Genomic DNA, 24,903 nt, shown 5'->3' on the forward strand with positions numbered 1-24,903 from the left:
TCTGGGTCCACCCCAGGACCCCTTTCACTTGAAGAATCAAATTGTGTTCACTTGCACTCCTATGATTTAAAAAAATTGTAAAGGCATGTATATGATCTAGTCATCACTTGATCTTAGCCAAAAGATAGAGATGCACTTAGAGTAAGGGCTGCATGAATTAGGCTTCTGCTGCCAATCCTGTAAAGCTATTAAAATATCTGCAGTGTCCAGGCCACTTAACCAAAGCCAATCCTACTAGGGCTGTCAAATGATTAAAAAATTTGATCATGATTAGTTGCATGATTAAAAAAAATAGTCACAATTAATAATGGTTTTAATTGCACAGCTAAAAAATCAAAATTATACACAGAAAAACTTAAAAGCTATGCAAAATTATGCAGGTACTTTGTATGGTTGGGGGTGGGTGTGGGGTATGTATGTGGGGGTGGGAATTTGTGAAGGTGTGGGGGCCTGTGGGTGTGTGTATGGGGTTTGGAGCCCAGGAAGGGGGGGTCTCCACATGCCCTGGTAGGATGAGGAGTACTGTAGTTGAGGAGTGAGAGGCAGCATCAGGGCTGTGGTGATTGTGGCTTAGAAGTGGGGGGCAGGGGCAGGGCATGGGCATATCACTGCCTGCCCAACAATCATATTACCCCCCCACAGTTGTCCTCTTTTTTAAAATAAAATATGGTAACCCTGCAGAAATGGAGCCTGGCAGTGTGTAGAGCAGCTCCCAACAGGTAAGTTTGTGGAGGGGAAGAGAGGGGAGAGAGGGAAGGGGTGGGGGTGCAGATTGAGGCCCCCACAGTGAGGGAGGGAATGGGGCAGGTGTGAATGGGGCCCTGGGGCTGGGGCAAGTCATGTGAGGAGCTGCAGGAGGCTTGTCTAGGAGCGTGGAGAGGGCGGTTCCCAGCTATTACATGCACCCCTGGGGGTGGCATGGGGGGCACGTGCCTCCAGGATTTGTGCGCAGGGCGAAGGTGGGCCACTCACTGTGGACTGGGGCTCTGCGCCCTGCTGCCTTTGCCATGGGAGCCACGTGCTGGCCATGTGTCCCTTGCCTGCCTGGTGGCAGGAGGGACAACATGATGTCGTGCAGCTTCCGGGGGAAAGGCAGTATGGCACAGAGCCCCAGTCCACAGTGGGCAGCCTGCCTCCACTCAGTGCACAAATCCAAGGGGCACAACCCCCCATGCCTCCCCTGGGAGTATGCACAGTGGTGAGAAGCTGTGCCCCCCCTTCCCCTGACCATGGATTTGTCCCACAACCAGCCCCAGTCCTAGGACCCCATGCACCTTAGCCCCTGCCCCTCTCCCTCCCTCACTCACCATGAAGCCCTCAATCTATCCCCCCCTCCCCTTCCCTCTCCTCCCACCCCTTCCCCTCCACAGACTTACCTGTTGGGCACTGCTCTACAAGTCTCCAGGCTGCATTCCTGGCTACGTGCATGCTGTGGCTGCTTGTGTGTGTGTGTGTGTGTGTGTACTTGTGTGTGTGTGTGCCTGTGTCGTCCCCCTCACATCCCTCACCTGTCTTCCTGTTGCAGCAACCCAGAGCCCATGTCCGGGATGCCCTGCGGTACTCTGCACTACCACTGCTTCCCTGCTGGGCTGCCTGGAGGCGGTGGTGATGGTGGCAGAGCGGAGCTCAGCTGGGGGCTCCAAAGCCACATGTGCAATTAACGCATTAAAAAAAGTAACAGAAGAACCAATTAATTCCTTAATTGTGCACATTAATGGCAATTAATTGACAGTCCTAAATGCTACATTTCCTGTCTTCATTCCTTGTTACAAGCACCATCAGAACTGATTTTGTCCACTTACTCAGGGCATATTCTTGACCTCGCCTTGACCTGTTAACTTGGCTTTTTGCCCCAGTATCTTTCTGACATGATATCTCTTCTTTCTTGATGCTATATAATGTTTGCTGCATGGTCAAATTATAGTATTATATGTGAACAGAGACTAATAAACAAAAATAATCACAATTAATAGATTTAATCTGAGCATATGCAAAAAGTTACAGGCATGTCACTCCAGAGAAATAAACTGCTATATTGGAAAGTCACTAAGACTAACAGTAGAAAGAGGCATAATTAACATGGTGCAATAAATTCACTAAGATTTGTAGTTACAGATGTAAAGATGGAAGGGAAATGCAGTAGGAGTTGCAACTTCATTTCACTGGCAGCAGTTTTGTTCGCAGCTATAAATTCTCGGCACATTTGTCCCCTACACTTCAATCAAGCAGCATACCAGCTCCTATTTAACTGCAATGAGAGGTTATTGTGGGTGCTAATAGTGCCCGCTATTGTTAAAGATGCAAAATATTTTTCCCTCATAATACTCCAGCTTTTAATCAGTTACAATTTTCCAAAGCATTCTAGTTCTGTACTGAAAGTTTTCCATCTTTGGCCTCTATCTGAGGGTCAGTATTTTAAATAGGAGCTAAATACTTTCAGCTATTACAAATAATCGAAGAGTAATAAAAAAAAGGATTTTTTGGAAAAAAAAATCTATCTGCATTGAAAACCAAACTCATCGAAAACACAAAGCTGCAATACAAATGGCTGAACTTCAGGATATGATACTTGCTCTGAAGAAAACTCCCATTGAGCACTACTGCTCTTGTTTGGTTTTGGGAAAACAGCATTATAAATGACTGATTAGATTCTGCAGAAATATGTTACGGTTTGAACAATCAAACACAACCTTAGCTTTTTGGGGAGACTATTACACTTTTTCTCTGCCCAGCCAGGTGGGAGCAGCAAGGGACTGTAAATGCTTTACTGAAAATGTCATCTCTACCAACCACAAACAAAAATAAACCCAACAGAATTGCAAGAACAGGAAAACAAATATGCTGTTAAATAAATAAATAAAATTATAAGAGCACACAAGATATTGTGATTTTGGGGGCTTCCACATTTTGCACCATTTTATAAAATTCTGAAAATTCTACACTTCTATCCAGTGTGATGATAATGATCACAACAAAACTAGATGTGTTGCTGCCCTGTTAAGCTAAACTTGCAGCAAAACAGCAGCAAAGACAAGAATTCACTTGTCCCCTACACAAAGATTCTTGATTTGTATACTGTAAAGCACTTCCAGGTTGTCTACAGAGTTCTTCCTGTTACAATGGTAAAGCATCTGTCAGCACCAAGGTGTGATGTTGCTAGCATTAACACAGTCTAGGATTCGAATTTTTCAGAGTTTGTTTGATGAACTGAATTGTAGACATCAAAGCCCATTTAGGCTCTCTGCATGGATGCTTCTTATCCTAAGCAGGAAGCTTTTCTTAGATGAAAATTAACAAGCTGATGAATGAAAGTAGTCACATTTTGAAATACAGAGGTAAACTGCAAAGTGGATGCCAATAGGATTAGAACAATGTGAAGTACAGGCAGTCAGGGAAAATTCAGACCTAATACTTGCACTTTCCTAAATCCAGAAAGAAGAAAGGAATACAAATATGGATACAGTTAGCTTTGGCCATGTGGAGAATACAGGAATTTCTGTATTTTTTTCTAGGAAATAAGCATGACTCAGTTTAAACATTCAGTATTGCACTGACACCTACAAGGACTGTTCATATAGTCTCTGGAAAAAGGAAGAAACAGACCGGTGTTGGTCACATACACATAGCAGCATTGGCTTGAATAAATGATAGCCCCCCCCCCCCCCCCACCCCTCCCCAAAACAAACCAAAAAAACAAAACAACCATGTGAACACAGGGAATTATCTTGGATATTGGATACTGAACATTGCCTTTGGCTTCAGAGAACGCAGAGCTGAATGGAGCTGGAATTGAGACTGTCTGCAGGTGATTCTAGTATACCTGTGCCAGCATCCACTGAACACCAGACAGCCATAGCTCATAGTCTCCTATTAATCTTTGCATGCCACAATTTGTAATTTTAGGAACTAGGAGGCTACATCTAGTTTTGTCTATGCGGCTGTAACCAGGTCTCTGTCATGGGTTTGCTGACAGGGTTCTTCTGCAGGGCTCCTCCACCCCTACACCCTGCTCCCTTGACTCATGTGGATAAATTAAGTCCTTGCCTCTCTTTCCCCCTTTTTCTTGGTTTAACTCCAATAATGGACCAGGAGATAAGAACAAAAGTAAACAAACAGGCCAATACGCCCATCCTCAAAGGGTTGTTGAGTCCCTCAAAACAGTCTGTTTATTATATCCCCGGGTTTTGTCTCTGGAGGACGTAAACAAACCTTTAATCTTCAGGTCAACAAACACATCTCCTCCTCAAGTAAACAAATGAAGGTGGAACCAACCTCTGGTTTCCCTTCAGTTCTCAGACCCCAGGAGAGCGTGCTCTATCCCGGGCTTCAGGGTTCTGCTTCGCTGCCTCCTCTTTCTGTCTGGACCCTTTTAATCCACAAACCATATGTGTAGTCTTCTCACTACAGACCCTGGGAGAGAGAACTCTGGCATGACACTTGTCCAGCAGCTTCCACACTTTCTCTCCCCCTCCCTAGCAGTGTTCAGCCTGCTGGCTTTTATTTCCAGCCTCGCTCAGCTTCCCTGCTGCCAGACAACCTCTCCAGGCAGTTGGAGCTGGTCAGATGAGCTTTGGTACACCTGGGGAGCTGCCTCCCTGCTTCTAGAATTGCTTTTTCTCACAGCTTGTGGCAGACTTCCCCACTCACTTCCCGACAAAAGTGAGTTGCTGGTTTTCTATCATTCTCCTATTACAGAGGCTTCATCCAGAAATGGGGAAACTGAGGGAAACAAAGAGGGCTGTGATTTGACTTTCCAGTCAATGAGGAAGAACAGGTTACCCTCCCAACCTCAACAGCACAGTTTCAAAGAGGTTTTTTTTTACAATTATGTGTGTTAATAGGAAGCAAGATATATCTTTTTGGACATAGGCAGGCAAGGTTGTTTAGGTAGATGTGATATCTTTATTAGACCAACTAACTAGCTGGAAAAAGGTATTTTCGGGCACAAACACCCTTCTTCAGGCACTGGGAGACTGGAGATATTTTGAGTTCTCCACAGTAGAAAAGAAGCTAAAGTAAAGAAGCAGTCTGTGAAGATGCGAATGAGTGGATGTTTGGAAAGCAAAGGGTAGAGATGGGGGGAAAGGGAGGGGAGGGGAAGAGTGGGAAAAGTGTGAAGGAATGCATGGGGTCAGCTAACAGGCAGGTTACCTGGTGTGCTGTAATGTGTCATAAATCCAAGATTAAGTCCATGATTTTTTGTATCCAGTAGATTTGTGAAGTTTGTAGGCTTGTCTACAAAAGCTGTTTTGTAAGTACCCTTTAAGAATCAGAACTGAGAGACTGGAGAAGGAGTGACTGTCTTGTGAGAAGTGTGCACTACAAGTAATTGGATATTTTTGTCTTTGATGGATTTTCAATGTGCTTTCATCCTGGTTATACATACCAGAGCGCTTGGCTATAAATTACAGGTTTTTTTGGTGTGTCTAGAAGATTGCTGGTTTTGAGTAGATGTATGTATGTTGGTCCGTATGTTTCTTGTATATGGTGGTTTGTATTTTACCATTTTGGATATTGATCATGGTGTTTAAAAAGGAAATGTTGGTGAACCTTGCTAACCTCATCACCAAAAGCAAACATCCTATGACCCAAACTACACCAAATGGATCCAAACCATGGCAAGACAAGAAATGTAAAACCTTCCAACACATCTCTACCAGTCCCACAATAATTCTACCCACAACAGAACCATCACCATTCCTGGATCTCACACCTGCACCTCCAAAAAAGTAATATATCTCATCCAGTGCACCTAATGCCCTGATGGAAAATATGTAGGAGAAACCAAACAACAATTGCACCCCAGAGTGAATGCACAGCGAGCTGACCCCTTGCATTCCTTCATACTTTTCCCTCCCCTCCCCCTATCTCTACCCATTGTCTTCCAAATTTCCACTCATTCACATCTTTACAGACTGATTGTTTAGTAGAGCTTCTTTTCTGCCTTGGGGAACTCAAAACATCAGCAGTCTCCCATTGCTTGAAGAAGGGTTTTTGTGTCTGAAAAGCTTGCAAAGAACTTTTTTCCAAATATTTAGTTAGTCTAATAAAATATATCACATCTACCCAAAGACCCTTACCTGTCTATGTCCTTAGACCAACATGGCTACAAGCAACAACCCTGCATATCGTTTGGACAGCATTTCACTGCATATATTGACTGCTCACCTTTATTTTGGCTACATCCAATGGCAGATTCTACCATCAAGTTGTTAAGATGAAGTTTCACACTCTCTCCAAGACTGTGATATGGAAAGGGAGCATAAATACAAAATAGAAATGGCAATTCCCTGAAAGAATGCGTGCACAAATTTCTGGACATCTCTGCCCAAGGGAAAATGCTTCAATGTCAAAGGAGGACAATTGGAACAAATGTGCAGAATATCTGTACTGTTTTAAGAAAAGCCTGTATGACAAACTTTATCTACTCCCTACTACACTGTGATCTCCTAAGACTGAAGAGGCAAACTTCTTCAAGGAGAATAAGAGACTAGTATTGGTTCTGCTGGCATGTCCGTACATGAATCACCAAGAAATAAATTAAGTTTTGTTGGCAATACAATAGGAAACGAACAACCATATGTTAATTTTTAGTCAATGGCAGCCAAAGGAGGCAGAACATGAGCAAACAGTATAGCTAAAACATGAAATAGAGAACCGAGGCATTGGGACACTCAGATAAGAAATATGATGCCCTGTGCAAGCAGAGAGATGGAATCCTGGATGTTTTGGACGCGAGGCTGATCCTGCTTCTAGCACTGACACATATGTAAGCTCTACTGTTCCAGTCTACCTGAAGGTCTCCAAGGCCACTGACAGAGGTTAATTAAAAGGTGCAATGGAATCTGACCCAGCCTTCCCATCATATTCAGAAATAATTTATGCTTTATTTCTGTATCCTAATTAGTAGAAAAGGTTAGCAATCAGGATTTGGCTGTTGGGTAAACAGAAATTTCAGACCCTGTGGACACAACTACATGTGGGCTTTAACGGGCAGTAGCCTATTTTCCTGCACATTAAAGTATCGCATAAAACTGTGCTAATACAATAATGTGCAGTAAAAATAGGCTACTGTGCATTAAGAGCCACTAAAAAAGCGTACACTTCCGCTACTGTACATTAGGGCAGCCTAATGTACATTCACTGTGCATTAGGGCAGCCTCACACTGGAGGTACTAAATTTACTGAGCATTAGGAAAAGCACATTAATGAACATGTAGACATACCCTGTATTAGGATTTTAATCTTAGTTTTCATTCTAGTACTACAACCTCAGAGAAAAAATGCCGGTGTGATATCATGAACTATATATTTAACAAGAGCACTTTCAGTTATCAAAGCTCCTGCTTTATTAGTCATCCTATTTTCAAGAAAAGAATGCTGATAACCTTGAGTTAATTTCAGCTATTGAGTGCAAACTCTTAACTGTTGTTTTTGTATGAAAATTCTTTCCTTTAGTCAAATTAAAAACATTTTCTTCAGATATGTAGATACTCTGGGCATCTTCTGGCATGGATTTTGGAGGAATTTGAAATGTGCAATCATGTAAAAAAGTTGTTTTTGTAACACACTTCAAAATATAGACTGGAAAAATAATCTAAATGGACTTCTAGGAACCACTTCAGATATGTTCTAAATATGGTATTTCAACACATATTGGATTTTTGGAATAAATGTGCATACTGGAACAAATTATTTCAATTTGGCCATTTTGCTGCATTATGAATATAAGCTTTCCCAATTAACATATTTAATTAGGGTATGAATATACACTCACATATAAATTCACCATGTGTTCATTTTCTAACTAAGTATTTTACTACATGTAATTACCTTTTCTACATAGCAACAGTACAGATGAAAGGAAACTACCTAGGAAAACCAGAGAACTACCTAAGTAAATTGTAAAAGTACATGATTAGATTCTTATCCATTCAGCAAAGTGCCCACTGAGCCCAATAAGAGTCTTTCTCAAGTAAGGAGTTCAGAACTAGTTCTGTTCTTTATTCGAGATGATAAAGATATAATTATTCTTTTTCACAACTTTCCTATTTTGTTTTGTAGGGTAAAGTTCTCTCATTCTTGTGGTCAGTTCTACTTAACTCCAGTGAAGACAGGCAGTGTCAGTAGAAATGAGAACTTTATAGCAAATATTGATTTGTAGTCAGTATCAAAACTCTCATTGACTTCAATGGAAGCAGTGCTGAGCCATATATCCAAATAAATTGTTTCATGTTGTTGTTCAAACCTTTGCATTATACATACCTCTGAAAAGAACACGGACAGGATGACTAGGCTGATCCAGTGAATAATTCCTGCAAACTGTGATGCATTTGAAACTGCAATTAACACAATATAATGAAGCATCATTTTAGTAGCAGGCAGTAACTTGTACTTTTTTTATACTGAATGACAATTTATATCATAACAACTTACAACAACAAAGAGAAGCATTCTGTGCGAAACACAACAGAAATGTAACAAAGGGGACAAGATGTTATGGCCCTTTATCCCTTTTAGGATGCTCACTCAAAACAGCTCAGGTCAGCAATGACTGGAAGTTTTTATCCAAAGGTTTGAGTTGCTTACTCATTTTAAATAAGCTATATCATTCACTGCTCCTATGCAATGATCACCAACATCATTAAAAGGTTCATTAACTGAGAATCTCCAGGAAGAGAGCACATCACAGTTTTCTCTCTTTAAATTTGAATCACAGCCACAGAAGGGTTACTGTACAGTACAGATGTAGTAGAATATGGCGTTGGAGTTTTTGAAAAATAAAGCAAAAACTTGGTATAGGAACTGGGGTTCCAGGCTGCTGCCAGAGAAAGCAGAAATGTTTCTAAGGGAAGGGCTTTTATGCCCCTTTCCTCTCAGTCTGATTTCTTCCTTTGAAGGCCCTCCACCCAACTCCACTAGCATGGAGCCCTTTTGGGCCAGTGGATTGCTTGGAGTGGACTGAATCACAACTCTACTGAAAGTTATCAGCCCCATTTAAAAATCTACAGAAAAAGAGAAATGTCCAAATGACATGGCAGATCAATTCTGCACTTGTCCTGTGCATGAAGTGCTACAGAAACAGTCTTCAGTATATAATACCCTACACTGTCAATGAGTCATGCTTTCACTGTACAAGTTATATTGGCTTTACTAGCAGATGTAGACTGAACCCTGTGCAACTAAAAACAATCCATTTGTCCTTGAAAGAACATTTAAAATATCTTTGGTTTTTCAAAATTTGTGCCCTGGAAGATCAGTAATTATTTAGACCAAGGTTTTCCAGGACTTGTGCTTAAATTCAGACTTCCAAACATAGCCATCTAAATCAATGGCTTGTTTTTCAGAAGAGATCCCTCAATTAGGTACCTTCATATAGTATTCACTGGCCACTATTTCCATAGAAGAACAAGGTAATAACTGCATCAAGACTCTGCTCCCCTCTAATTTAGTTGAAATCTATGAAACTGTAACAAAAAGATGCAGTGAGACTAGTAGCAGAAAGATTGTTCCTGTTAATGTTCCAGGACATAAATCTAACTGAGTGGAATTAGAACAAAATAAACCCTCAACTGAAAGCCCATATCAAACCACTCAAAGAGGAATTGTTAGGTGGAAAATACATATATTAGCAAAATATTGCAACTCTGAACTACATTAATAAAAGTATTGACCAACTGGCTAAAATGTTATCAATGGTGGTTCTAAATAAAATATGTTAGAGGAATGTAACTGTGTCATATAATATACTTCAGTAAGCATATGGCTGTCAAACTGCCAATTTTGGCTTTGGCTATGGCTACAAGGACACACTCACGAAAGTTGATCCAAATTACCTAGAAGTGCAACTTTTAACTAGATTAGCTACACTGCATAATACCCCCGTGAAGATTTATTCAGAATTAAAGTGGTCTTTACTCAATGTAATTTATTTCACTTGTAAGTGAATTCATTTAATTCAAATGAACTTTCCCAAGAGTCACAGTTTAGACAAACCTTTAGGGAGCAGCAAGGGGAGTTAGTGCACTGTCATCCACATTACAGTTTACTGTGTACTAAGTTCTTTGTGTAGACAAATCGTGTGAGTGGTAAGACTGTTTCACTACCCTGCCAGAAAGATTAGAGTCTGGGTTGTCTATACATGATTAATGTGTCTTTGAGACATACATAGAGCAGAAGAAAATTGAAAGGTCATAGTCTGGAAATTCAGAACAAAGAAATAAGGAGACAAGATATTCTCACTTCCCTCTAGTGTCCTTGAGAAGATCTACCTTTTTTAGGTGAGTAATCACACAATAGAAAGCTCTGGGGCTAAGTACAGACAGTCAAAAGGCCTGAGGCTAAATCGATTCAATCTTTGCTGGTTAGTCTAAACTGCACAGATTAAACCGACAAGCAGTTGAACAGACATTGACTTTTGATTCTGGAAATGCAGCCACATGCCTGCACAGGCCAGGCCAGAAGCCACATGCCTCCAGTAGCACAGGTCAGAGCATGCCTCCTTGCTTGACTGGAGCAGACAGCATGGGCAAAGGCTATCTTGTGAGGGAGGGTTCAGGGGAGGTGCAAAGCATCATGGGATGCTGGGGGCTGTGAGTTAACTTGAATCAGGAGGGGATCTAGGAGAGAAGTTCAATGCACCGATTTAATTTAAATCAGTTAAGTCTGATATTGGATCCTTCCTGGTTTATCTTAAACCAGTTTTGGCCATTTTGAAAGCGGTTTAAGTGCACTGAACTTTTGCTGTGTTACAGATTTGAGCCCATTTCTGAGCAATTATATTGGTTTATGTGTAATTTCTGTCCATTGCCTGGATGTCAAGAGCTCTGCGTGCTTGGAAGTGCTTAGTTTCTGCAGGATGATTATCAAGCCCCAGGAACAAATGCAAAGAGCACCAAATGAAGCATGCCATTTTAACAACTAAAATGGACTAAAAGGAGGGGAAAAGTCATGATTTAAGGAGTAACACTAAAAGAGTTGCCCTTGACTGTGATAACAGGTATCATTTAGGAATTGACATGAATAAGTTTCTTGCAGAAAAAGTGCTGAGAATTTCAACAGACTGCTTTAAAAACAGGGCTACTATTCTAATAGCAGCCTCTTGACATTCAGGCCTCTAACTGCCCCCTAGTGTAGAAGCAAAGATATATCATACTGTACTTGAAGCAAGACTTTCTTATGCTGTAATATCTAAAGTAAAGCCTGGAGGACACACTATACAGCAGTAGTTCTCAACTTTTTTCACACTGGGACCCATTAGCATAACTATCAGCTTGCCGTGACCCACACCCTCCCAGTCCCAGACCCACAGAGTATCTCCCTCTCTCCCCACTTCTCCTCCAGCTCCTGCATCTAGCCCACTCTGTCCCCCTCCCACTGCTTTACACTGCCTTGCTGTTGTCACAACCCAAGGGTGTGATTTTGTGTGTGCGCGCTTCGGCATTGCTAAATTATTTCCCGCCACGAGGAGCTTTCTTTGCAGGGTGCATTTCTCAGTTGCAAAGAGAAAACCCCGGTGCAAAGGAGTTCCCGCCACCCGCATGCAAATTTCTGTCCCACTATTGGCCAGTTCTAAATTATTCCCATGTGGCGGCTAGTGATGGGCTTGCTAGCCATATAAGAGGCTTGAGCGGTTTCTGCCCAAGTTGGAGGACTCCACAACCATCTAGTGGAGGAGGAGGACTTCATGTCTTGTGAAGAACTCTAAGCACTGCGGAGCCTAACGGACCCAGCGTGTGCCTTAAGAAGGCTATAGGGGTCTGATCAACCTCTGGCCTCTCCCCGTCGCCGAACGATCCCTCGACGAACCCCTTCCCTGTGCGCTTGTTCCACAGAGCCTAGCAAGCTTCGTGTGTGTGTATCCAGAGCTCTGTCCGAGTTATTTCAAGAGGCTCGAGTTTTCTGCGGGTCTTGTTCGAGTTCGTGTTGTGGACCCTAGCAAACTCCATGTGTCTGTCTGTAACTGCAAAGCAAGCAAGTTTTTCCTGCCTGCACCGCGACCATCTACGGTGTAAGTAAAATAATCTTTAATCAACTGCTATGCGTCCGTGCCTAATTCTAGTCCGCCGGCCTGCATTCCCTGACCCGCGTGCCAGGGCTGCTGGCCACAGCCCGCCACGCGCCCCCGAGGGCCTCAGACCGCTCCTGGCCCGCACATGGCGACGAGGATGGGATCAGGGGAAGGCACGCTGGAGCTAGAATTAGTTAAGAACTGCCCTTGGCGCAGTGGAAAACGCCAAGTAGAAAGCTTTCTGGAACTGGATGCGCATATCGCTTACCACCAGGCGGGCGGAACAGGTGAGAGGTTTATCAGTGGACGCCTTTCGCTGAAGGGACAAGAGGGAGCTTCCGAAGACGGAGCCCCGAAAGAGAGGGAAGTGTATTTTCACCCCGCGGCATTCGGGTGTATAATGAGTGATGAGTGGGTCCTGTTCAGGCCCCTCGACACTGTGTCCCTCGCCAGAGTCAACCCGGCAGGCGCAGTAAACCCGACCCTCACCCGGGAGTGTGCCCGTTGCCTAAGATGTGCTCGGGAGAGCGAAGAACCGGTGCCGATCAACCGGTTCGCCCCCTTTATGCTGGCGTCTAGATTAAGGGGTCGTGAGCTTCCATCCGAACTCCGCGAAGATCTGGAGACGGAGGAACGCGCCGCAGATGAGAGGGTGGCCCCAAAATACGACAAGGGGGGAATGCTAACTGCAACTTTTCGCACTCTAACCGATCTAATGCAAAAGAATTTAAGTTTGAAAGCCCAGCTGCGTATGGCCGTTCGAGCGGTCAAAGAAGCGGCTGCGAAAGAAAATCCTGAGACGCCACGCCAGGATGGCGCCGAGCAAAAGGGAGACCGCGTGGAAGAACCAGAAAAGAAGGGTGGAGCTTCGGAGAAACCCGCGAGAGTTCGATCAGCGACTCTGCCCACCGACGCAGCATCGCTTCCAGTGACCCCGCCCACCGATGCAGCATCGCTTCCGGCGACCACGCCTTCTTGCCGACGGAAGGGAGAATCAAGCAGAGGAGTGCATCCGCCCCTCCTGCCTGAAGCACTAACAACAATGACTCCAGCAGCAGCAGTTCAGCCTGTAACAACATCAACTCCCGAAGTAACAGCTCATCCTGTAGCCACGATCAACCCAGTGACTGATAAACAAGATGAAGTTTGTGCTGCCACCAGTCGCATTCGTGCTTGGATGGAGTTACAGGAGCTGTACAGAGAATCTGAAATGGAATCTGACGAGGCTATAGTCTCATGGCTGGAACTCATGTCCATGGAGTTTGAGCTTGACTAACCGCCCTATTGTGTGTGGATTTTGTAAATATTTTGATATACGTTAACTTATTTTCTGAGAGTTTTGTTTACAGATCCGGAATTCAGAGTGCGTGGCGGAGAGAAGCCCCAAGAAGGATAACATCATCGAAAGAAGTGAGGGCCTGATGTGCGACTTCGCCATGACGCCCACTGAAGCCCTGATCGTGCAGTTCTTTGTTATGAATCTAATTATGTGTATATGTATTTGTGCTGGTTATTATTTGATTCGATCCCTAGAGGACGAACTTTTTACGTTAGTTAATTTTGTGTTTATCCGTTTAGTTCGACGACCCATGGTAAGAGCTCTCGATAACCCGAGTAACGAGTGTATGGCATAATTCAGCTGTGCCTTCAGCAAGGGGGGATGTCACAACCCAAGGGTGTGATTTTGTGTGTGCGTGCTTCGGCACTGCTAAATTATTTCCCGCCACAAGGAGCTTTCTTTGCAGGGTGCATTTCTCAGTTGCAAAGAGAAAACCCCGGTGCAAAGGAGTTCCCGCCACCCGCATGCAAATTTCTGTCCCACTATTGGCCAGTTCTAAATTATTCCCATGTGGTGGCTAGTGATGGGCTTGCTAGCCATATAAGAGGCTTGAGCGGTTTCTGCCCAAGTTGGAGGACTCCACAACCATCTAGTGGAGGAAGAGGACTTCACGTCTCGTGAAGAACTCTAAGCACTGCGGAGCCTAACGGACCCAGCGTGTGCCTTAAGAAGGCTATAGGGGTCTGATCAACCTCTGGCCTCTCCCCGTCGTCGAGCGCAATCCCTCGACGAACCCCTTCCCTGTGCGCTTGTTCCACGGAGCCTAGCAAGCTTCATGTGTGTGTATCCAGAGCTCTGTCCGAGTTATTTCAAGAGGCTCGAGTTTTCTATGGGTCTTGTTCGAGTTCGTGTTGTGGACCCTAGCAAACTCCACGTGTCTGTCTGTAACTGCAATGCAAGCAAGTTTTTCCTACCTGCACCACGACCATCTACGGTGTAAGTAAAATAATCTTTAATCAACCGCTACGTGTCCGTGCCTAATTCTAGTCCACCGGCCTGCATTCCCTGACCCATGTGGCAGGGCTGCTGGCCACAGCCCGCCCCCGAGGGCCTCAGACCGCTCCCGGCCCACACAGCTGTGTGCTCCCCACGCTCCCCTCACTGTGTGCCACGCCCCCCACTGCATGCTGGCTCCATGCAGCCTTGCAGCATTTCCTCCACAACCCTTTAAAATCTTCTTGGAACCCACTTTTGGGTCGCAACCCTTGGGTTGAGAAACGTTGCTATACAGGATGGTGCCTAACTCCAATACCAACAGCAAACAATTTCAATTAACCTTCCAGGCAAGAAGGTATCGAGCAAAAACTGAATTACTGGCCCATAAGCTGTGATAACAATTATACCACTCTCAAATGACTTATCTTCCTTAAAAGAAACCCAACCAAACACAGAGACTTCTTCTAACTGAACTGCAGAAACATGAGCTCTAGCTCAGAAAAGCTTATGAATCTCTGATTTAGTTAGTCTGTAAGGTGCATCTCCCTCACCTTTTGCCTGACTTCAGACTACCACATCTAACTACTCTTTGCTTTCTGGAGTCTGTAACTCCAACATAAAATAAATGTGCTTCATGCTCAAGTGTCACTCAAGGTCTATGTATTTCTCATTTGCATAATCTGCACTTTTGTAGATGCATTTTTTATTGACGACACCAAGAGTTCTGTGTATAGGACAAATGCAGAACACAGCTGAGACCTGTGCTAAGAACTGCAGAGGAGAATTTACTCTAAAATAATCCTGATTTTTAATGCAATTTTTTTTGCGCACGTCTCACTCATGTCTCATTAAAAACTAATTAAAAAAGAAAGATTTCCTAAGTAATTGCATTTTACAATGTGGATTAACTGGTTTTATATGGATAACATTGGCAATGATATGTCATAACATCCTTAATACATTGGTATATGTTGCTTTCATATTCTATAAGGAATTTTCATAAATGATAATTACCCTTTTAAAACATAATTGTACACTGATGGCTTCTAAAAAGATTAAAATTATAGAGTTTACATTAACCCCTTTGAAGTATTCTATAACTGATTTAAAACAAAACCCAAGACATTAATTTCACAAATGAAATATTAAATAATGGGGAATGTGGTAGCTTGGTGGTTTAATGGCAATGCATTGCTCTACCATACAGCAACCTGTTGGGTCCGCTCCCCCCCCAGTACCAGTATAGGATTGAGGATGCTGCACAGGTCACACACAGCCTATGAACAGAGCACCATCTGTTGGCCTTGAGCAAGCATTTTTTGCTGCTATATGGAATTGGTGGGCTCTGAAGGAAATTATGTGCAGCACTTGCTGGAAAAGGAGTATTGCCTTGATATACAGGCCTTTGCAGATGGCTTGCTGGGGAATAAATGGTATGGAATGCAAGTGATCCAAGAACAGTCCCTCCAAAATAGTGTTAAAAGTCTAAGAAAAACCCACAAAAGATAAGAGAATCCACAGTTAGATTTAAACCTTTAACACTCTGGTTCTACTCATAAGACAGACATAGTTGGCTGCGCTGGTCTGAAGCCAAATAGAAGGAAGGATAGATTTGCACCTTATAACCAAAGTAGATATATAAAATATATAAAGATATATTGATCAATCAATTTATCTATAGCACAAGCTTTTGTAAGCTGATGTCAGGTTTGTGTTCCTTCATTCTGTCATGTACGGATTGCCCCATCTGTCCAGTGTACATAGCAGAGGGACACTGTGAGCAGGTAATTGTGAATATGACATTGGGGAATTGCAAGTGAATGAACCTCAGATGTTATAATCCACATTATTTGGATTATATGGAGAAGATTACTGCTTCCATCTCCCAAGAAGTCACACAGGACAACTTTTACTTTCTACACAAGATCCACAATCCCAAGACACCACACTATGGCAATCCTTGGCAATCCCAAGACACCACACTATTTTTGGAACTGGCACCATCATGGAGGGAGTTTCTAGCTGCATGGATTCTATCCTATTTCTATATGCCACTAGAGCTGCCAGCTATTTAAAAGACACCACCAATGAAAGAAATCCACCACAGATCTACCTCAGGAAACACAAAAACTGGGCTCCCGAGAGGTGGATGTAGTAATATTCTCGTTTGATTCAAATAACACAGATTATAGCATCCAAGGTTCATTCACTTGCAATTCTGCCAATGTCATATATGCCATCACCAGGGATCCCGGTTTTCCATTTCCCATGGAAAAGCAGAGAAAAACACGGATTTCCCCCCATACCCGAGTAAAATGTGGATTTCTCATTTTAGCAGAGAAACCTATGGATTTTGCAGTTTTGCAGCAAGTCCTTTGCAGGCTGGCAGAGTTCTCGCCTGCAGGAGGCTAGGAGGGAGTGGGAGGAGGGCAGTCAGGCAGGAGATGCCATGTGCATGTATATACACATGCACACTAAGCAGCCTGGAGAGCAGCTCCTGCAGGTAAGTGAGGGGATTAAGTCCCCCCACCCCGAGCAGCAGGCAGACAGCCAGGAGGGAGCCAGGCTCTGTGCTCAGCTGGGGACCCCTCTGCCAGCGCACAGGGGCTGTGGATGAGGGGTGAGGGGGACCAGTAGGGCTGTGTGGGCTTTATGGGGGGAGTGAGGAACATCGGGAGAACCAGGGGACAGGAGGGGGGTGGGAAGTAAGGGGCACCAGCAGGGCTGGTGGGGGGGCCTTTCATTTTAATCATGTTTTGGGGGGGTTTTATCAAAGAATTTGCAATTTTTTTTCAGAGAATTTGCGATTTTTTATCAGGGAAAACCAGGATCCCTGGCTATCAGCTACAGTGCCCCTCTGCTGTTTACACTGGATAGACTGGGTGATTCCTACATGAATGAATGAACACTAATCTGACATCAGCTACATGCAGGCCTGTGGCAGAACACTTTAACCACCCTGGACACTGGAGAGCTCCATGCATGTTTCACAGAACTGTAATTTAGAGCACTTTTTATAGCACTATAAAGTTACAGTGCTTTTAAACATGACAGAAGTAGAGTGCTTGGTGTGCGGGGAGGCGGGGGGGGGGGGTGCTGAGCCTCCCTGCACTTTTCAAACTAGGCAGCAGGGGGTGCTCCATAGCCTCCTCTCACTGCAGGAGACTGTGGACAGCAGCAGACCAGCAGAGGTGGAGCTGGACACAGGGCAGGGGAAAACCCGGGCCACAAAAATGGAAAGGAGAGCCGGCAGAAGCAGGGTAGAGGGGTGAGGGGGAAGAGGTGCCATTACGGACCCAGATCCCCTTAGGCAGTGCCCAGGTGCTATGCACTACGCCAGACCCCCAGCCATGGCTGCTCTGGGGCTCTGTGGTATGTAGGTATGTAGCTCCCCAACACATGCCAAGCCCGGACACTTTTGTAACTCATCCAAGACCGTAAAGGCTCTTCCCAACTGTATCATACTATGCTGGGAGGGAGTAGATTCCCAGCTAGGCAAGATGGCATGGAGCTGGTGGCAATGCTCCCCTCCAGCCTGGGCTGCACAGAGCCTGTTGGCCTCCAACACAGAGCCAGCCTCTCTAGCTGCAGAGCGAGCCATGCCCCCCCAGTAGGGATGCACCCTCCCCTCTCCGCCCCTCCTAGTCCTGTCTGGCCTGATCACTGCCGTCTTAGTTTGCCAGTGGGAGCAAGAGGGGTTGCCAGCTTTTACAGGCTTGGCTAGTGCTCCCGGGCTACCCCTGGTGGAATCACCAGATATTTGACCAGCATACAGAAGTTAAAGCGCTGTAAGTTGCTAAAGTGCTGTAAAATACAGTGCTTCAAATTTAATACCTCATTTAGCAAGGGTTAATTTAAAGTGCTGTACCCATTTTTAAAGTTCTGTTAAGTCATGGAAATAAAGCATGTGTACAGAAGTTGCTTTTTCACCATTTAAAGTGCTGTATGTGTACAGCACTTTAAACATGCATGGAGCACTTCTGTATATACCCAAAGCAATTTAAATGGTGAAAAAAGCAACTTCTGTACATGCTCATTCATCACTGACCTGAGAGTGGCTGTTCTTAGATAGCAAACCTTTAAAAAGCAATTTGAACAGGAAATTGTGGAAAAATAAATCAATGACAGACTGGATTGTGTTAAGTATGGTTTAAATAGGGGCTACAGATTCTTATTCCATTACCTGAATTAGCTTTTTTGACTCCTTTGCTCCTATGGACTTATTCTCTGCATGTCTGCCTTTCCCAGCACTCCCTCCCTCCCTTCTGCTTTTGTAATCAAACTTTTTTCTCCCACTTATACACAGCTTTGTGTATGTCCTTTAACAGCATCTGAGTGAGTTTCAGTTCATGAAAGCTTGTGTTATATATATAATCTACTCTGGTTAGTCTATAAGGTGCAAATCTACCCTGCCTTCAAAAGAACAACTCTAGGTAGACAAAAAAGGCTTACAGGTGACTTACAAAAGTGCTTTTTCATTTAATACATTTGGGATCTTTCTAAAATCTAGCACTAAAGATTGAATCCACAACTTGGAAAACTATTTTAGTTCAACTTCCTGACTTGTTAGACCACACAGAAGTTAGGTCAGCAAGGGCTGCAGAGCCTTACAAATAAGTGATGCAGTTGTTTGAACTTGGATACCATATTCTCTGAAGAGTCTGAGGTAGATACAAATGGAGGGGAAGAAGACATAATCAGGCACATAGTCTTTAATGCTATAATTTTTTGTTTGTTGGTATGTCTAAACATTTCATTGTAATTTCAATATATATATCTATGCTGTCCACATGTGTATAGGCAAGTTTTGCTTTTTTAAAGGCTGCCTTTTAATAGTTAGCAAAGGAAAACTTGTAGTTGGTGTTTAAATTCAGGCAAGTTTGTGTGACAGGGCAAAAAATAAATGGAGGGAGAACAGTGAAAGAACAGATCAACCAAGAAAACAAAATACCACAATTAAAATAATTATGTACTGTGGAACCTGTGTAGAGTGAACTCTGATAATACAGCAAAACTCTTCTTGTACAGTTATTTTCTTTATAGCATGTTAGTGAATTAGATAAAAGTTCTAATTGTTTCAATATACTGAATTGTTTCAGCATTGCATCCTGAGTTCCAATAACTCTCTGTTTAGAGAGAAATTAAAAATAGAGATAGCACAGAGTGCTCCAGCAAAAATTTATGGATGGAAGTAAATAAACAACTTGAAAATTATGCATACAGACATCTATCACCTGCATAAATGACCTGTTTTCTGCATAAAGATAGGAGGGAAAGTTTCCTAAAGCCTGTGTGCAGACTGTTTGCTAGTGCGATAAAGTAACACTGAAAATCTGTCCCATGATGACTTTATTTTGCAAAGAAAGGCAGTTGCTGCTGGAGAAGACTTCACTGTACCAGGGTTCCACTGTATTAAAATTACAGCAAATATTCTTATCTAGTCCAAAAAGAACGAAGAACAAGTTAAAGGTAAGCATAATTTCCTTTGATCAAAAATGTAAAAACAAAAATGTAAACCTACTACTCACACTGGAGAAGCTTTATATCTATTAGGAGTTCCAGAGTCAGGAGAATCACCACCAATACTACACAGGCTACCAGGAAACTGTTGAGACTTGCACTGAGCAAAAATACTTGCCACACAGCTGCTCGTCTCCCACAGCACGGTTTTAGCCAGTTAGATCTAAGGAAATAAAAAAAGGAGGAAAAAAAAGGAGAAAGAGAGAAAGAAAGGAAGAGGTAAAGAGTAATGGACTCTAAATGACAGATGCAGCCATCAATAAAGTTCAAAGACTTTCTAAATCCCATTTACTTTTATTGGCCTCTTTGTTAAGGTTAGAATCTTCTCTCATCAAATTTTGCAAATTAGTGTAAAGTAACATCCTACTTACACTAATCAATTACACCATCCTCTATTTAATGGACGTCTTTAATTGTACTTGCAGTATCACTGAAACTCACCATAGTATCTGAGTACCTCCCAACTGTACAAAGGTGACTACCACCTCTCAGATGTGCTTCTTTTTCTAGTCCCCTCCTCAAGGGGAAAACTTTCATGCGTATTTCTTGATATATGTATTATGTGATTTTATCTGTAAAGGGCAGGGCAAAGAGGTATATTTTGCAATTAGACTGGAAAACAGTGATGCTTGTGGCACTACCTGTGGAAGTGAGTTTAATGGCCTTGGATAGCTGTGCTACTTATCTGCAGTGACAGACTGATGGGGAGCATTTCCAAACTAGATATGCAATGGTGCTTGCTACAGTAGCATCTATACTGTCATAAAGACCAGCAAAGGTTTGGGAAAGGGAGGTTTTGGGATAAGGATCAGTAATAGGGGCTAAGTACAGACAGTCAAAAAGCCCAAGGCTGAATCGATTCAGTCTTTGTAGGTTAGTTTGAGATGCAGAGATTAGATTAAACTGAGAAACAACTGGACACACATTTACTTTTGATTCAGGGAATGCTGTCACATGCCTGCAGTGGCTCAGGCCAGAAGCCAGGGGGCGCTAGAGCATGGCTCTCTGGTACAAAGTCAGCATAAGCTATGTGGTTGCTTCCCCTTCCTGCTGCCCCCCAGGTCTCTGGGATTTATAGTCTACAATCATAGCAGCAGGACTCTCCAGGGTTGCTCATCACTTCCTCTTCTTGCTTCCAGATGCCTCTGGGATTTGTACTCCACAGTTGCAGCCAGCAGTAAATTGAAGTAAGTCTAGCAACAGGGCAGCTCTGTACTCAGGGGAAGGTAGGTTTTAACACCCCTCCCTGGCCCCAGACCTCAGCTGGGGTTTGCCTGGGGGGGGGCAGCCCCCCCTTCTCTACTGGAGCAGACAGTACAGCCCAGCCCAGGGCTGGAAACCATACTGGGATGCTGAGGGACTCCCGATTTAACTTGAACCAGGAGAGGGTTTGGGACAAAAGTTTCATAAACCAGTTTGATCCAAATCAGTTAAGTCTGATACTACATTCAACCAGGTCTATCTTAAACCAGTTTCAGCCATTTTGAAACTGGTTTATGTGCACTGAACTTCTGTTCTGTTACAGGTTTAAATCAGTTTCTGATCACTTAAACATGTTTATGTGTAACTTCTGTCCCTAGCCTAAGTGGATGCAGTGGTTCTAACAACCTGTGTAACAGTGGAGAACTTCACAGTTTTTTTCCAGGCACAAGCAGCAATAATTATGCTGCACCCTACCACCTGTGGCAAGATGGATTTTTTCCTTCTCCCAGCCTCTGTGCATTTTATCCGCACAAAGTGCAATTACTCAGGTTTTATAGGGGCTAATTTTGCTTTGCTTGGATAACTATCTGAATATGTAAAACTCTGTACATTAGCACACAGCAAGTAAATATGTGCATACATGTTTTAATTGAATGCAAAAAGGGATTCTGTATATGCCTGGAAACATTGAAGGAACAGTTAGGAGATTCGCAGAAAATTTGATCCACAATACTTAATTTTTTCCCCAAGGAAATCCCACAACAGATGAAACATCAAGAACTAATCAGACTCCCTGTGGAACAAGGGTTAGAAAGTGCTTCTAACACCAACTCCTTGAGTGCCCTCCTAATAACTTTCCTCTAACCGGGGCACAGGCATTCACTACAACCCTCAGCCTCCTGTCATCTGGGCAGGTTTTAATTTGTTACAGAAAATTCTGTTCTGGCCATTGGCTTTATTCTCCTTAATCACATGTACCAGTGGCGCTCAACATTTTCAACACACTACACAAAGGGAGATGAACTAAGCCTCACACGCAGCAAGTTAGTGTGAAATACTCTTCCCCCATTTTGCAGGCAGAGAAATGGAGGCATAGAAAAAGAACCAAAGAAAAAGAAAAGCTTGTGGCAGAACTTGGAACAGATTAACTCTTTGCTGAATAGTGTGCTCAGCACAGCTCCCTCAAAGGGGTTGTAAATTCTAAACCTTAGCCAAGTAAAAGTCAAGCTACAGAGGGTATGTCTGCACCACCTGCAGATTGTGCAAGGGAGCACCCTGGTCGAGTACCCAACCCCCTGCTCATGTGCCCTAAACCCAGAAGTGGATATCGTGTAAACTACCTTAGGAGTGGTGCTGGGTGTGCACCTAAAGGCATGGCTGAGGCAGAAAGTGTTCTCATCTCCTCCTCCCCAGTGCCAATCTGCAATATGCCAAATATCAGCTCTTGGGGGCAGAGAAAGGAGCTCAGAACTCTTCCTCTCCAAGATGAGAATGGATAAGCTGGGAGAAAAGCTCAAATCATTGCCCTCCCCCCCTCCCCTTGCCTTCAACAAACGCACACAATTCTTCATAGGACCACGGAGAAGAGCTCAGATACCCTTAAATGGGTAGGGATCCCCAGATCCCCCAACAAAAATATAGAGACGCAGATGCAGGCTTGGATCATACTAGAGGGACAAAACCCTGATCTCAGCTCATGTGGATACCCAGGACCCAGTCTCATATCTGGGGGGCAGGCTTTGACATCCTCAGAGTGACAAGGCCCATTCCTGGTATACACGACAGAGGAGAATATGGGGCTTACCGGTGTGCCAGTCTGTCAACCACCCCCTAGCTCAGGGGTAGGCAATTATTTCTGGTGAAGGGCCATTTAACAAGTTTTGGAGAGCTGTCAAAGGCCACATGGGTAGCCTCGCCCCTTGTCCTGCCCCCTGGATGCCATACTGGGACCAGAAGTTCTGCTCTCTGACCCCTGACCTTTGCTACCAGAAGTCCCTCCCCTTGACCCCCAGAAATACTCCTTTTTGGGGGGTGGGTTGCCATCTTAGAACCAAAAAGATGGTCTGCAGATACTCGACCACCTGGGCGACAGTGATCATCGCCTTCTGGAATTTACTATCCAGTGCAGGGTGGTGAAAGCAAGCAGCAAGGCAGAGGTCCTTGACTTCAGGAGGGCCGACTTCTGTAAGCTAAGAAGGTTAGTAGGAGAGGCATTGAACTCTTCGAGCTTCAATGAAATAGCAGTCCAAGACGGGTGGCTGTTCCTCAAGGAGACGATCCTCTGAGCTCAAAGGGAGTCAGTCCCAATGCGCACCAAGGGGGGGGCAGGAGTGCCAAGAAGCCCCATGGCTCGGCAAAGGCATCCAGGGATGCCCGAGGGCAAAAAAGGAGGTGTACAAACAGTGGAAGCAAGGGGCTATGACCAAGGAGGATTATACCTTCATTGCTCGGGACTGCAGGAAAGCTGTTAGGAAGGCCAAGGCAGAGATGGAGCTAGGGCTAACGACCAGAATTAAGGATAATAAAAAGTCCTTTTTCAAATACATAGGAAGTAAGAAGAAGGCACCGGGTAATGTGGGCCCCCTACAGGATAGGCTTGGCAATCTGGTGATTGTGGCAAACAAAAAAGCTGACCTGTTGTGCAAGGGAACACCCTGGTCAAGTACCCAACCCCCTGCTCATGTGCCCTAAACCCGAATTTAACAAATTCTTTGCCTCCATATTCCTGAACAGGGACTGGGACATCTCCCCCACTAGAATTGTGGACAGACCCAGGGGAGGCACCGCCATGCCTAGGGTCCGGGACGACCTAGTTAGGGAACTTTTGGAGGGGCTGGACGTGTTTAAATCAGTAGGTCCAGATGCTCTTCATATGAGGGTGCTGAGGGAATTGGTAGGAGTCATAGCAGGGCCCCTGGCACAGCTCTATGAGCACTCATGGGGCACTGGCCAGGTACCAGAGGATTGGAAAAGGGCCAGTGTGGTTCCTATTTACAAGAAGGGGAGAAAGGAGGACCCTGGCAATTATAGGCCAGTCAGTCTTGCCTTGGTCCTTGGGAAGACCTTTGAGAAAATTATCAAAGAGCACATCTGCAAGGGCCTAGCAGCGGAGGTAATGCTCAGGTCCAACAAACATGGGTTCACTGAAGGCAGGTCCTGCCTGACTAACTTGGTTTCTTTCTATGATCAGGTCACAAAGTCCCTGGATGAGGGTGTCGGGGTGGATGTCATCTTCTTGGACTTTAAGAAGGCCTCTGACATGTTTTCCCACCACATTCTCTTAAAAAAACTTGGTGACTGCGGCATTGATGCCTACAGAGTCAGATGGGTGGCAAATTGGCTAGATGGTCGCACCTAGAGAGTGGTGGAGGACGGGTCGTTTTCGACATTGTTGACTCCAGGATGAACATGAACTGCCAATGCGAGGAAGCAGTCAGTAAGGCTAACTGCATCTTGTCATGCATCTACAGATGCATCTCAAGCAGGTCCAGGGAGGTGATCTTTCCCTTCTATGCGGCACTGGTCAGGCCACAGTTGGAGTACTGTGTCCAGTTCTGGGTGCTGCACTTCAAGAGGGATGTAGCTAGCATTGAGAGGGTTGAGAGGAGTGCCACTTGCATGGTCCACGGGCAGCAGGGCAGGCCCTGCGAAGAGAGGTTAAAGGGCCTGAACCTAGTCAGCCTCCACAAGAGAAGGCTGAGAGGGGATCTGGTGGCCGTTTACAAACCCACCAGGGGGGACCAGCAAGAATTGTGGGAGGCTCTGTTCCCCTGGGCACCACCCAGGGTTACTAGCAATAGCGGTCACAAATTGTTAAAGAGAAGATTCAGGCTGGACATCAGGAGACATTACTTTACAGTTTGGGCTGCCAGGCTCTGGAATGGACTCCCAAGTG

The 24,903-nt window shown here is 44.3% G+C and overlaps 1 protein-coding gene across 1 annotated transcript in view; it reads right to left on the minus strand.

Moving 5' to 3' along the window:
- Window positions 1-24,903, minus strand: part of TMEM266 (transmembrane protein 266) — a 105,200-nt gene that overhangs the window by 59,153 nt on the left and 21,144 nt on the right. Inside the window, exons 3-4 of the mRNA XM_014606044.3 lie at window positions 19,814-19,968; window positions 8,266-8,339 (exon numbers count right to left, since the gene is read on the minus strand). Coding sequence (XP_014461530.1) covers window positions 8,266-8,339; window positions 19,814-19,968 — 229 coding nt within the window. The remainder of the gene's footprint in view (window positions 1-8,265; window positions 8,340-19,813; window positions 19,969-24,903) is intronic.

This window comes from Alligator mississippiensis, chromosome 11, assembly GCF_030867095.1.
Source record: "Alligator mississippiensis isolate rAllMis1 chromosome 11, rAllMis1, whole genome shotgun sequence".
NCBI lineage: Eukaryota > Metazoa > Chordata > Crocodylia > Alligatoridae > Alligator > Alligator mississippiensis.